This window comes from Lagopus leucura, unplaced genomic scaffold, assembly GCF_019238085.1.
Source record: "Lagopus leucura isolate 7727_CA_CO unplaced genomic scaffold, USGS_WTPT01 205-3_obj-0_obj, whole genome shotgun sequence".
Taxonomy (NCBI): domain Eukaryota; kingdom Metazoa; phylum Chordata; class Aves; order Galliformes; family Phasianidae; genus Lagopus; species Lagopus leucura.
The window spans coordinates 1-12,097 of NW_024965188.1; the positions used below are offsets into that span (position 1 = coordinate 1).

At 61.0% G+C, this 12,097-nt stretch overlaps 4 protein-coding genes across 5 annotated transcripts; 2 read left to right on the forward strand and 2 right to left on the reverse strand.

Moving 5' to 3' along the window:
• Positions 1–527: 527 nt before the first annotated feature.
• On the forward strand, positions 528–1,886 carry LOC122192009 (carbonic anhydrase 14-like). The gene is made up of 7 exons (XM_042892427.1): positions 528–626; positions 716–782; positions 872–1,029; positions 1,100–1,226; positions 1,305–1,325; positions 1,403–1,487; positions 1,614–1,886. Exons 1-7 carry the CDS (start codon positions 531–533, stop codon positions 1,681–1,683), a joined length of 624 nt encoding a protein of 207 aa, XP_042748361.1. The 5' UTR covers positions 528–530; the 3' UTR covers positions 1,684–1,886.
• On the reverse strand, positions 1,872–5,741 carry APH1A (aph-1 homolog A, gamma-secretase subunit). Of its 2 annotated transcripts, none has more exons than XM_042892426.1 (7): positions 5,629–5,741; positions 4,488–4,658; positions 4,131–4,204; positions 3,932–3,994; positions 3,712–3,839; positions 3,134–3,257; positions 1,872–2,716 (listed from the first exon to the last, which is right to left on the reverse strand). In XM_042892426.1, the coding sequence occupies exons 1-7, from the start codon at positions 5,739–5,741 to the stop codon at positions 2,652–2,654; spliced, it is 738 nt and encodes a 245-aa protein (XP_042748360.1). In that variant the 3' UTR covers positions 1,872–2,651. The 2 variants fall into 2 exon arrangements, with proteins under 2 accessions (XP_042748360.1, XP_042748359.1); XM_042892425.1 differs by having other exon boundaries at positions 3,932–4,054.
• Positions 5,742–5,971: 230 nt separating this feature from the next.
• LOC122192007 lies at positions 5,972–8,349 on the reverse strand. The gene is given in 7 exon segments (XM_042892424.1): positions 5,972–6,088; positions 6,591–6,681; positions 6,836–6,920; positions 7,215–7,368; positions 7,370–7,482; positions 7,882–8,208; positions 8,283–8,349. Coding segments are annotated over 7 exon segments (888 nt in total). The 3' UTR covers positions 5,972–6,037.
• A 1,767-nt stretch (positions 8,350–10,116) lies between these two features.
• Positions 10,117–12,041, forward strand: LOC122192010 (tyrosine-protein kinase receptor TYRO3-like; the record flags this gene model as incomplete). The annotated part of the gene is made up of 4 exons (XM_042892429.1): positions 10,117–10,162; positions 10,639–10,980; positions 11,094–11,399; positions 11,866–12,041. Coding segments are annotated over exons 1-4 (870 nt in total), but the record flags the coding sequence as incomplete, so codon positions are not given.
• Between the last annotated feature and the right edge of the window lie 56 nt (positions 12,042–12,097).

Consider the following 12,097-nt stretch of genomic DNA (forward strand, 5'->3'; position numbering starts at 1 on the left):
GGGAAAAGGTATGGGAATGGGTAGAGGTGTGGGAAAAGGTATGGGAACTGGCACAGGAATGGGTCTGGGTGTGGGAAATGGTACAAGAACAGGTACAGGAATATGTCCAAGTGAGGGAAACGGACACAGGAATGGGTCTGGATGCGGGGATCCACATGGGAATGGTAAGGGGTCTGGGAAACGGCATGGGAACGGTGTAGGAATGGGTCTGGGAAATGGGCACAGAGATGGGTGTGGGTGCAGGAATCAGCAAGGGAACGGGTAGGTGAATGGCTGTGGGAAATGGCATGGGAATTGGTATGTGAATGAGTGCAAGCATGGGAAATGGGTGCAAGAATAGGTTTGGGTGCAAGAAGCAGCACGGATCCGGGCGTGGGGATGGGTGCAGGCGAGGGAATCAGGTGCACGAACAGATCCAGGTGCAGAAATCAATACAGAACGGGCCCAGGACAGGGGCAGGGTGTGGGGCTGGGGGAAGGTGTGGGGCACAGGGCACGGCTGGGGGGGGTCCCAGCCCCACGGTGCTGCAGATGCACGTGGTGCACTACGACGCGGAGCGCTACGCCAACGCCAGCGAGGCGCAGCATCACACAGCCGGGCTGGCCGTGCTCGGCATCCTGCTGGAGGTACGGGGAGGGGGACGGGACACCCCTCAGCCACCCCCCAGCCCGACAGGACGGCCCTGAGCCCCTCCTCATCCCCCTCCTCCCCCCAGGTTGGCGATGAACCCAACGCCGCCTACGCCAACATCCTGAACCATCTGGGCAGCATCCGCTACGCCGGTGAGAGGCCGTGCGAGCGAGAGGGCAGCGCATGGGAGACGAAGGGGAGGGCGCAGGCAGGGGGAACCCCACGCTGCTGTCCCCCGCAGGGCAGACAACGTCCATCCCCTCCTTCAGCGTGCAGGAGCTGCTGCCCGAGCGCCTGGACCGCTACTACCGCTACAATGGGTCCCTGACCACCCCACCGTGCTTGCAGAGCGTGCTCTGGACCGTTTTCCAGCAGCCCGTTTACATCAGCGCGGCTCAGGTAAAGCTTTGGGGCTTTGGGGGCTGCTGGGGTGAGGATGGAGGTCACAGCCACCCTGTTCCCGTTGCAGCTGGAGCAGCTGCAGGGCTCCCTGTATGCCACAGCGGTTGATGAGCCCTCAGCTGAGCGCCTGGAGGACAATTTTCGGGACCCCCAGGACCTCAACCAGCGTCCAGTGCTGGCATCCTTCACCAGCAGTGAGAACTGAACTGTGGGACGGATGCAGGGGATCCCACAAAGGCCCTCAGAGCTCAGCGCTGGCTCTTCTCTTGCAGGTCCCCAGGGGTATTCAACAGGTAAAGCACATCTGCGGCAGCTCTGGGGGGGTGGGGAGACCCCCTGCCTGCCCTGAGCCCTCTGTGGGGTCACGCAGGTGAAGTCATCGCCATCGTTTTCGGCACCGTCCTCGGCTGCCTCGGCCTCTTCCTCACTGTTCACTTTGTGAACAAACGGCTTCGGTGAGTGAGAGACTCCCTTCCTCCACCCCCCCGAGGAATCCTCACCACCAAAAGGAAGGGCTGGGGGGCACTGGGACCCCCCCCAAATCCTCATGGAGGGTCTCAGCCCATCCTTTCTCCTGTAAGGCAGCGCCCGGAGGACACAGGAGCAGGACGTCATTTTCAAGGCCTCCTCCCGGCGCGCGGCTTCAAATGAGAGCCACCGACCCTGAGCCAGGAAGGACTCCCAGCACAAGAAGAGCGTGTGGGGCTCAGCCCTACAGAAGGGGCCCTGCTGGAAGCAAAGCCCCTTCCCAACCCCACAGCTGGCAGAGCAGGTTGCAGAGCACTGACCCCATTCCCTCCCCCCCCCACTTCACCCCATCCCACAAAATCTCAGTGCCATCACTATTAAAAGGGTTTTACTCTGAATCAAAAAAATAATTTAAGACTTGTTCCCTCCCCTGATCACACAGCAGCTCCCAGACACTTGGAAGAAAACAATACAACAGAATGGGAGAGCAGCAAGCTGGGGAGGGCAGAGCAGCCCCCACCCCTTGCTGGTTACGGGGGGGCTCTGTGGCCCCAAAACAACAGATATCATCCCAAAAACCAAAGGGGAATGGGAACATGGGAGTGAACACTGGGGAGGGGGGTGGTCCCAGAGTCACAGCCCAGAGCCCCTCACTGGGGAAGGTGAGGGGGGGGGGGTCCTCTCCCATGCCTGGGGGGCACCACAGCAGCCCCAGGGGCACCTGGATCTTCTCCCAGCGCTCACCCTGCAGAGAGACCCTGTAAAAGACTAATGGAAAGTCATTAACGAAGCTAACGGGAGCGCCATGGCCAGGAGGTGCCCACGAGGCTACAGCATGGCACCAGGCAGAAACTGCCCCAAAAGGTGCCCAGAGTGGGTGGCAGGGAAGGGATGGGACTCAGAGCAGAGTTTGTGCCGCAGCTCCAGGTCAGGGCAGGCGACAAGGTTTGCTCAGTGGGGCTGCAATGGGGCTGAGCTCAGCAGAGCCGTCCAGGAGCTCCAGAGGAGCAAAGCTTCCCCAGGCTGCCCTGGCACCGCTTGGAGCCCCGCAGCCTCAGCGTAAGTGAAGGCAGCACTGAGACCTCCCAGCTGCCAAAAACAGGGCACTTGGGTATGGAGGCGGCACAGGAAGGCAGGGCTGCCGTCGCTGCTCAGTCCTCAAAAGGCACCTGCAGTGCTGAGTACATCATCACTCTGCTGTCATCCTCCTGCTTGCCTGGGGAAAGAAAGGAAGAAGAGGGTGAGTGTTTCACAACACAGGGAGAAGGGGTGTTTGGGGGGGGGGGGGGGGCTTGGTTGTGGCTTGATATAAGTCCCCCAAAAGCCAGGAGATGCAGCTGCTGCTGGGGGACAGACAGGCAGGTCTGGGTGACACCCATCCTCCCGCATCCCCTCAGCTGATGCTGCAGATGCCCAAAGCCCACAGACCTCCCTGCACTCTGGCAGCTGAGGCCAACCCACCAAAATGCCCACAGGGCACAGGGCCATACAAGATTCCGAGCTGGAAAGGACCCGTAAGGATCACTGAGTCCAGCTCCTGGCTCCATACAAAAATCAGACCCCAAACAACCCTATTTGGCCACAGTGACACCCCCATATCAGGTGCCCCCTCCCTGCTCTGCCCACTTCTTACAGGAGAGGCACTTGAGGATGTTGTGGAAGGAGCCCCCAGCTGTGAAGAAGGCCCAGATGCCCATACAGAAGGTGATGATGTAAATGGGGACCAGGCTGGCCACATACCAGGGGTTCAGGAACGTCTGCAGAGACAGAGAACAGTTAGGAACGTCACCTCCTGCCAGCCACACCGGGCACCTGCAAGGCCCTTGTGAAATGGCTGCAGGGTGTGTGGAAGGGGGAGCCCCCCTGTTATGCAGCTGCCTCCCAACATGGCAGCGCTCCATTAAGCCTGGCTAAAATTCTTGCCTACAAGTTTCCCATCAAGGGCTTAGCAAATAATCCTCCAGCTGACCCGCAGCCCTCCACTAACCCTGCTTAAATCCCACGTCCCCAAGGCACAGCAGAACAGGCCGCCCTGGCCACGAGGTGCACAAAAGGGACAGGATTTGCCCCACGCCTCTGTGGCAGAGAGGGAGCCTGAGAGCCCAGTGGGGGTCCCTGCAATCCCCTCGCTGCCCCCAGATGATGACGTCTGCTTTACTTGGGGGTCAGCTTGTGGTGCAGAGGCAGTCTGCTCCAGTGCACCAAACTCACCAGCCCCGACGTAACGAGGTGACTGACGACAACCAGCCCCAAGCACCAGTAACGGCGTCTTTCGCAGGCGTCGAAGAAAATCACTCCCCAGAAGGTGTGGAGCAAAACAACAGCCATGGTAAGGAACGCTGTGGGAAGAGAGTGACACAGAACCCCTCACAGCCCCCCACGCCTCCTCCCTGCTGAGGTGGGGCAGATCCAAGCCAGCCCCCAGCCTCACCCGAGGTGATGAAGTAATACGGCGAGTCCCCATGGATCCCGACGATGCCCGGCCCGATGGAGTCTGCCAGGATATTAATGACTGAGAACACGCCACTGATGATGCCAAAGGACAGACCTGACACTGCAGAGGGGGACAAGGACATCAGGGCCTTGCTGTGCGCTGCGCCTGCCTGATGCCTGCTTGGTTCCGTGCTCACCGTACGCCATCTGCTTGAGAGAGATGGGCGACCGGCCGTCCTCGCTGATCGTTGCCAGGCCTTCGTCTGCTTTCCTGCTTGGGCAGAAGGGAAAGCGTGAGGAGGTGGGGAGAAACGGGGCCTGCGTGGGGGTCTGCCCTGCAAAGGGAGCTGCGTCAGACAGGATGGGAAGTGGTGGTTATAAACAAGTTTGGAGTGAAGGAGAACAGCGCCAGTGCGGGATCTAAGGAGGAAGAAACTTGTGGATAAAAATCAGAGCTCAGCAGTGACCACAGCTACCAGAAAGTCACTCAGTACACAGCTTGAGAGGACCCAGGGTGAGGGAGCAGGGAGCGCTGCCCATCGACGGGCCCTTACTTGAGCAGCTTGAAGTAGGCAAATCTGAAAGCCTCCTGCAGCAGGACGGAGACAGCGGCCCCAAAGACAAGGAGGCCATACTGAAGTCTGGCATTGCCCTGGTCGCTGAGATGGACCGAAATGAACCAGATGAGAGAGGCCAGGAGCAGCGACACCAGCCAGAAAAACGCTCTGCAGAGAGAGAACAGCGAGCTGAGACAGGGAACCCTGGCAGCGCTCAGGATCTGGAGGTTAAGGATCGTGCAGCTGCGACACACTGAGCCATCAGCTGCTGCTGTGCTTTGTCTTGGCTCCAGGTCAGCACGGGAAGTTTTTGGTGGCAGAGTTTTTGCTGTTTGATCACTGCCATGTGAGACGTGACAATCTGCCCGAGGAAGCACACAGCTGAAAATCAAACAGACTCAGAGACAGAAATCTTCCTTTCTCTCTTGGGGCCACATCAACCTTTTCTGCAGACAGCTGCTGCCCTCGGAAGCAGGGAAAGCTGTTCGGTTCTGCACCTCAGGAAGGCTCAATCGAGGGCCTGTCCTTGGACAGATGAGCACAGGGAGAAAAGCATGGCTCACATCCACTCCTGCCTCCTTCCCAGACAGAGAACCCTGCATTAAGCCATGGCAGCAGCAGAGCCCTGGCAGGAGCCGTGACCTGGGGACCAGCAGCACCCTGACAGACAACACCTCCCCTGAGGGATGGGGGGAGGAGGAAATCTGGGGGGGGTCTTAAAGGGCTGTGCCACCGGACCTGCCCCAATAACATCACCAGGCCTGATAACAGGGCAGGTCGGAGCCAATCCAGGCTCCTGTATCCCACGGAGGGGAGGCTTTGCATCCCTGCTGTGTCCCCACACGTCCCTCCACGCCCCTCCAAAGACCCCCAGAGCCACCCACACCCCCCAGCCCCTCTCCAACCCCACCCGACAGCACCTCGGACCCCCTCACGACCCCCCCAGTCCCCCAACGGCTCTCCCACACCCACCTCAATGCGCCCTAAAGGCCCACTCGGCCCCCAATCTCCCCCAGCAGGCCTTAACCCCCCCCCCTTAAAGGCTCCCGGTCTCCCAAACGACCCCCGTGGCTCCCAGCAGCCCCCTAAGCGCCTCCCTACGGGCCTTAAACCCCCCCCCCCCAGGGTCATCTCTCACCCCGCCACCAGGATAATGACCCGCAGCGGTTCCGCCGCCACCGTCAGCAGCACGAGGGCGAGCGCGGGGCCGAAGGCGATCCCGGCACAACCGAAGAAGACGGCGGCCCCCATGGCGGCGGGGGGGGAGAAGGGGAGGGGAGGGGAAAGGAGGGGGCGGGGCGAGCGCGGGGCACGACGGGAGTTGTAGGCCGGAAGAGAGCGAGGAGCGAACAGCGCCCCCTTGGTGGTGGGAGGACTCGCAAAGCGTGGAGTCGTCGGGGACGTTTTGGGGAGCGGTGCGGGGACGGAAGAAGAGCAGCGCGCTGTGGGCCGGGCTGTTTTTAAAGCGTAAAGGCCTTTATTTGTTCATCTTTAGGTAAAGCGGTCAGGAAACCCCAGCACGGTGTTGGGTTTGGGGTCTGGTGGTGTCATGGCGGTGTGGGTCCGGATAGGGTGAGGTGTGCGTACAGCAGCTCTCCCTGTGGCGCCGACACCGTCACTGCGGCTCCGGCCCCACGATGTCCCCTGCACCGCCTCCACTGACCCCAACGCCCCCCACCATCCCCACAACGGCCTCATTGTCCCCCCCCAGCAGTGCCCCGCCATCCACCCACCAACACCCCGTTGCCGCCCATTGTCTCCCACATCCCCCCATTGCCACCCATTGCCCCTCATTGCCACCCTATTGCTCCCCATCGCCCCCCACATCCCCCAATTGACACCCACTGCCCCTCACTGACACCCCATTGCCACCCCACTGTCCTCCACATCTCCCCATTGCCACCCATTTCCCCTCATTGCCACCCCATTGCTCCCCATCATCCCCCACATCCCTTCATTGCCACCCATTGCCCCCCATTGCCACCCGTTGCCACCCACTGCTCCCCATTGCCACCCATTGCTCCCCACTGCCCCCCATTGCCCCCCACATCCTCCCATTGTCCACCACTGTCCACCTCACTGCCCCACCAGGACCCCCACCTGTGATCCTGGAGGCTCCGGGACCGTTGGCTGATGGCCTGAAGAAGGGACAGGAACGTGGTCCCAGCATTGGGCTGCAGTGATGGGGAGGTGGAGGATGGGGAGGCATTGAGTTTGGGGGGAACTGAGGATGGCAGAGTGGGATAGAGAAGCCCCAAAGGGGTGCATAGGACAGTGGGGGTCAGCAGGGGCAGGAGGACACCCCATTCCTGCCCCACTCCTTACCTGCCCGTGCAGGGAGGAGGCAATGGGCACTGAGGCAGAGGCTGAGCAGCAGCAGCAATATTCCAGCCACAGCCATTCCCACAGCGCTGGGCAATGGGCAGCCACCTGGGGACCAGTCTGTGTCCCATCACTGCCACACAGACCCCACTGTCCCCCCGGATCCTCCCGTGGACCCCCAACAGCCTCCATTAACACTACAATGATCCCGTTGCCTTCCCTCATGCCTCCACCACAGCCACCATGGCCCCATTGACCCCCACACCACTCTCCTCTGATTCTCACCCCAGCATTGCACCATCTGCTCTGTCTCAGTTTCCCCCCATGCATCCCAGCTGGAAGGAGCCATGAAAGGGAGTCACCCCACCCTCCTTTCCCCCCTCCTCCCAGCCCTGTGCTCACCCACAGCCTCGTGCAGCTCCATGCTCCTCTGGATGTGGGGCCCAGAAGCATTGAAGCGAACCTCACAGAGCCCCCCAGCTCCCCCAGGGCTGATCAGCAGCTCTGTGCTGTTCCCCAGCCCCAGCACCTCCTGGGGACGGTCCCCCCCCCGGCCTGGAGATGAGGACGGGGCCACCAGAGGCACCCACAGCACAGATTGGGCTGAGGGGGGACTGGGGAGACCAGCGGGTGGCCAGGACCTGCACCCAGCTGTGGGTCCTCCAGCTGTCTGCAGAAAGGGAGCACAGTAGGGACACACAGTGCCGGTGGGTGTGGGGGGGTCTGTTTTGGGGAGGGATGTGGGGGTCACAAGTACTGGGGGAGGTATGAGGGTCCATTTCAGTGGGGAGGACATGGATGGTGGACAACAAGCAATGGGGGATTTTTGGGGGGCATGCTAAGTAGAGGTCCATGGGGGTCTCATCCAGTGGGGTGAGATGGGGGTTGTCGCATCCAGTGAGGGCAGGGAGAGTCCCAACCAATGGAGGGATGTGGGGGTCCCAACCCATTGGAGGGCATGGGGTGGGGAGGAAGCAGGGGGCTGTGTGAGATGGGGCAGACTGAGGGGTCCCATTCAGTGCCTATGATGAGGTTCCCATCCAATGGAGTCCCCCCCACGTCTTCCTACCTCCCACCAGCAGCACGGTGCCGTTGCTGAACTTCAGCTTGGTGGCCATTAAGTTTGCACAGAGGTACAGAGCAGCGTCCTTGGGCTGAGCAGCCTGGATGTGCAGCACAGCGTAATCCTTCTGATACTCACAGGAGAACACATCCCACCTTTTATCTATGCAGTTCAGAAGCTCTCGGGGTGGCTCTCCGGGTCTGTGTCGGAACCACAGCACTTTGCCTGCTCCATCCATCCACTTATCTGCCATGCATCTGATGCTCACCGCAGCCCCATGTTCCACAAAGAGGACGGGATCCGGCTGCCACAGCTCCAGCAGCACTGCAGGGACTGAACCGAGGTCACTGCCAGCCCCAACCCCCAGCACCCCGTGAGCATGAAGCCCCCCCAGCCCCAACACACACCCGTGCACAGCGGCAGCAGCCCCACGGCCACCAGCACTGGATTGCAGCAGGAACCCCTCGGTGCCATCGGTGCGGCGCAGCCCTTCTGCAGGGCGCTGCTCAAAGCATTGGCCCTGGCTGCAACGCCTCCCTCCTGGCCACGTGGACACCATGTCCCCATCAGAGTCACTTTTCCCCTATAAGGGCCCACGGTGTCCCCAGGAGGGTCTCTATGAGGATCGTGGTGTCCCCACACGGCTTGGATGTCCCCGTAAGGGATGGAGTGTCTGTGTAAGGAATATGGTGTCCCACAAAGGAATCAACGTCCCCAGAAGTGTCACAGTGGCCTCATGAGGGTTTCAGTGCCCCCATGAGAGTCTCAGTGTCCCCATGGGGGTCTCAGGGTTCCCATGAGGGTCTGTGTCCCCATGTGGGTCTCAGTGTCCCCGTGATGATCTCAATGTCCCTGTGAGGTTCTCAGTGTTCCCGTGTGGGTCTTAATGTCCCCATGAGGGTCTCAGTGTTCCCATGAGTTTTCTGGTGTCCCCACGAATGTTGTGGTCTCTCCAGGAGGATGATGGTGATCCCACATGGAAGTGGTGACCCCAGGAGTGCTGCAGTGTCCCTGTGAGGACAGCGGTTTCCCCATGAGGATGGACACCCTACTCCTGGTCTGCAGGATTGCACCCCAGCTCCCAACCCTGCTGTTGCTGTGTGGGACTCACATTTGGGGGTTGAAAACACAAATACTTGTTTTTTTTAGCCACTCCTGCAATGCTCGGGGCTGGAGGCGGCCCCTCAAGGACCCTCTGCCTCCCCTATGGGGTGGAGGGAGAAGGCAGTCCCAGCACCCAGCACTGCAAACCACAGCATCCTGCAGTGCCAAAGACCTTCTGGGGACGGCCATCCCCTCCCCACTGCCATCCTCGGGCTCTCACCTAAGTGACCTTTAAAGGACAAAGGACTGAAGGCAGTTTTGCTCCCCCAGCGCTGCCCGCCCCGCTCTGCTTTGCGGTCGAGCAAAGACGACAGAAATGCTGCGAACCCGACGGCCTGAGGGCAGCAAGAAGGGTGGGGGATGGCAATGACAGGGGCTGTGTGCAGCAAACAACAGCAAGGTGACAAAACAACAAAGAGGGGGGTGGGGGGTGATAAAATGAGCGAGGCGAGCGCAACCGCAGCGCTGCTCCGGCTGCAGGAACCACACGGAGCCCACATGAGCTGCCCTCACCCCCCCGTGGCCCCCAGCAGCCCGTGTCCCTCTGCATCCCCCATCCCCCGATGTCCTGCACGGCCCACGGGCAGCATCTCAGCGTTGGAGCTGTGCTCTGCGTGTCCCCATCCATGCGCTGCACTCAGGCTGGACGCAGGGAGTTCGGTCCCAAATCCTCAATCAGCCTTGGGGCTGCGCTGGGGGGGGGAGCAGTGCAGGGTTGAAGCCCTGGAGGAGGGGGCTGGGGGTGGTGGTGGTGGGGGGGGGGGGAGGTACAGACAAAATGCAGGGAAACAAAATCCCCCCTGTATCACCAAGCTGTGGTTCAGTTCCATTTTGCCAACGAGAGCGGAGCACGCCAAGCACATGGGCTGGGGGTGATGGAGTCAGAGCTGCACTGCTGTTCTCATTTCCCAACCTCTGACCCCTTCCCAAATATCCCCCCTCCCCTCTTTGTGCCCCCAAATGCCACCCGGGTGCGTCGTCCCATCACTGCTGTCACCTCAGCCATAACCTCAGCTGCAGGATGCGGCACAGGAAGGCTCCTCCTCGGCCCCAGCGCCCCAAATCCCCCCCTCAGAGCATTCTGCAAGAGCTGAGAGCAACCTGAAGCCGTGCAGCTTTGCTCAGCGCCATCCAAGCATGACCTGCAGCCCGGCTGATGCCATTCTGCTGCTGCTGCTGCCCGGTATGTGCTGCCCCAGCCCCACTTTCCTCTCCCTGTAGCTCTTGGCATCGGCTGAGTGGTCCAAGCAGAGGGAGGGGGGCTCACATTGATGCAATTTGCTGTAGAATTTGGTTTCTCCACCAAATCCTACCCTGTTTTCTTTTACCCTTAAATTCTCCGTGCAATCTCCTGCAGTTTGAATGTGATGGCAAAATCCATTCTGATGATCCCATCCAAACCCCACCGGGCACCGCTGCCTTCCCTCCCCGCGTCCCATCCTCTGCCCCCTCACATGAGGATGACACCCCTCACCCAGTGCAGGGCAGCTCTGTAGCACCCACAGGTCTCTCTGAGCCATAAATTCCCTTTTCCCATAAGATCTATGCTCTGGGCAGCAGCCAGCATCCATCAAAAGGCTCCGAGCTGCCGAATCCCAGTAAAACCCCAAACGACCCCGATTTGGGGCTGCCTCACTCTCAGAGCATCTCACCCCACAGGAGCTGCTCTGGCACAGCTGCGGATCCGGCAGAGCCCAGCAGAGCTTTGGGTCCGCCCTGGGCGCACAGCAGAGCTGAACTGCAGCACCGATAGTGGCTGGAATGCGAGTCGGCACCGGGCTGTGAATTGGTACCGGGAGCAGCCGGGCAGCAGATTGCAATTCATCTACCAGAGCTCAAATTCCCCACGTTCAGATGGAAAATACTCCGGGATGAGGAGAGCAGACGGGTTGTTTTCCCTCCACATCAGCTCTGCGCAGAAGGAGGACTCCGGCTTTTATTACTGCGCTTCCACCACTCATCCCTCTGAGTTTGGGGACGGCACCAGGTTGGTGGTGACAGGTGAGCATCGGGACATCACGGGGACAAAGCAGGCGAGGGATGAGGGCGCAGCTCTGTGCTGCAGGGCTCTGGCACTGCCACCACCACGCCACCCTTGTCCCCGCTGCCTGCAGATGCCACGGAACCCACCCTCTCCATCCTGCTGCCCGTGGATGCGGATCTGCGTGAGCCACCCTTGGCTGCCATCCCTCTGCTCTGCCACCTTTACGATGTCCCCGAGGGTTGGGACGCGGTTGGCTGGCAGCACAGCAACGGCAGCTTGGTGACGGCCGCCTCCATGGATGAACGTGGCGTCCTCAGCGCCTGGAGCCTCGCCTGGCTCACAGCGGAGCGGTGGGGCGGCGCCGTGGGGTGCACAGCCACGCAGAGCAGCACAGGCAGGAGCATCAGCGTGACCACCAGCCCACCCAGCAGCACAGGTCAGCTCTCGTTGCTCTGCTCCATCCCCTGCATGCGCGGATATAACTTTGGGTACCGCTTGGGGCAGCTTTGCTCTGCGCTCGCCGGTTCCGGGGGTGCGAGGCTGCAACAGATCCGAGCTCCCAGCGCTTCCCATCCCATTGCTTCAGCTCTGCAATCCGTAGCAAAATCCACCCAGCGAAGGATGAGGGGAGGGCACTGAGCCCATCGTTCCCCCCCATCCCCCGGCAGATCCCAGCCCCTATCAGCCCATCCCACCCCAATCCTGCCAGCTGCTTCCCATCGATCTGGAACCCCCTTTTCCCCATCTCCTCGCATCCCCACGTGCTGAAATCCCTCAATGCCCTTTGGCTGCACGACCCCACACTTCTCCCCACGCTCCTCTCCTCCCATCCCTCCGTTACGCCCAGCACGACCCCTATGTGACCACCACAAAACTTATCCCCATCTCCCCCCCCTTCACAGCGCAGTGCCTGCAGTGGCTGCCGGCGGTTCTGCTGCCCTCAGTTCTCACCATCACCGTCCGGCTGATGCTGCAGCTCTGCAAAAAGCCCCACGTTGGGGGTCCCGGAGCCCCACAGCCCCCCCAGCAGCGCAGACCCCCTTTGCCACCCCATAGAGCTGCAGGACGGAGCCAGGAGGTGAGCGGCCCCCCCAGCCCAGGCTTTCTTTTGATTTATGGCTTTTCTTCCCCCCC

Coding starts and splice junctions, on each gene's coding strand:
- LOC122192009 (XM_042892427.1), top strand. CDS start 531: ATGCACGTGGTGCACTACGACGCGGAGCGCTACGCCAACGCCAGCGAG. Junction 1,326..1,402: donor TCCCCAGGGGTATTCAACAG/GTAAAGCACATC, acceptor GGGGTCACGCAG/GTGAAGTCATCGCCATCGTT. Junction 1,488..1,613: donor TTTGTGAACAAACGGCTTCG/GTGAGTGAGAGA, acceptor TTCTCCTGTAAG/GCAGCGCCCGGAGGACACAG.
- APH1A (XM_042892425.1), bottom strand. CDS start 5,741: ATGGGGGCCGCCGTCTTCTTCGGTTGTGCCGGGATCGCCTTCGGCCCC. Junction 4,659..5,628: donor GTCATTATCCTGGTGGCGGG/GTGAGAGATGAC, acceptor CTCTCTCTGCAG/AGCGTTTTTCTGGCTGGTGT. Junction 3,840..3,931: donor GTATTACTTCATCACCTCGG/GTGAGGCTGGGG, acceptor CTCTTCCCACAG/CGTTCCTTACCATGGCTGTT.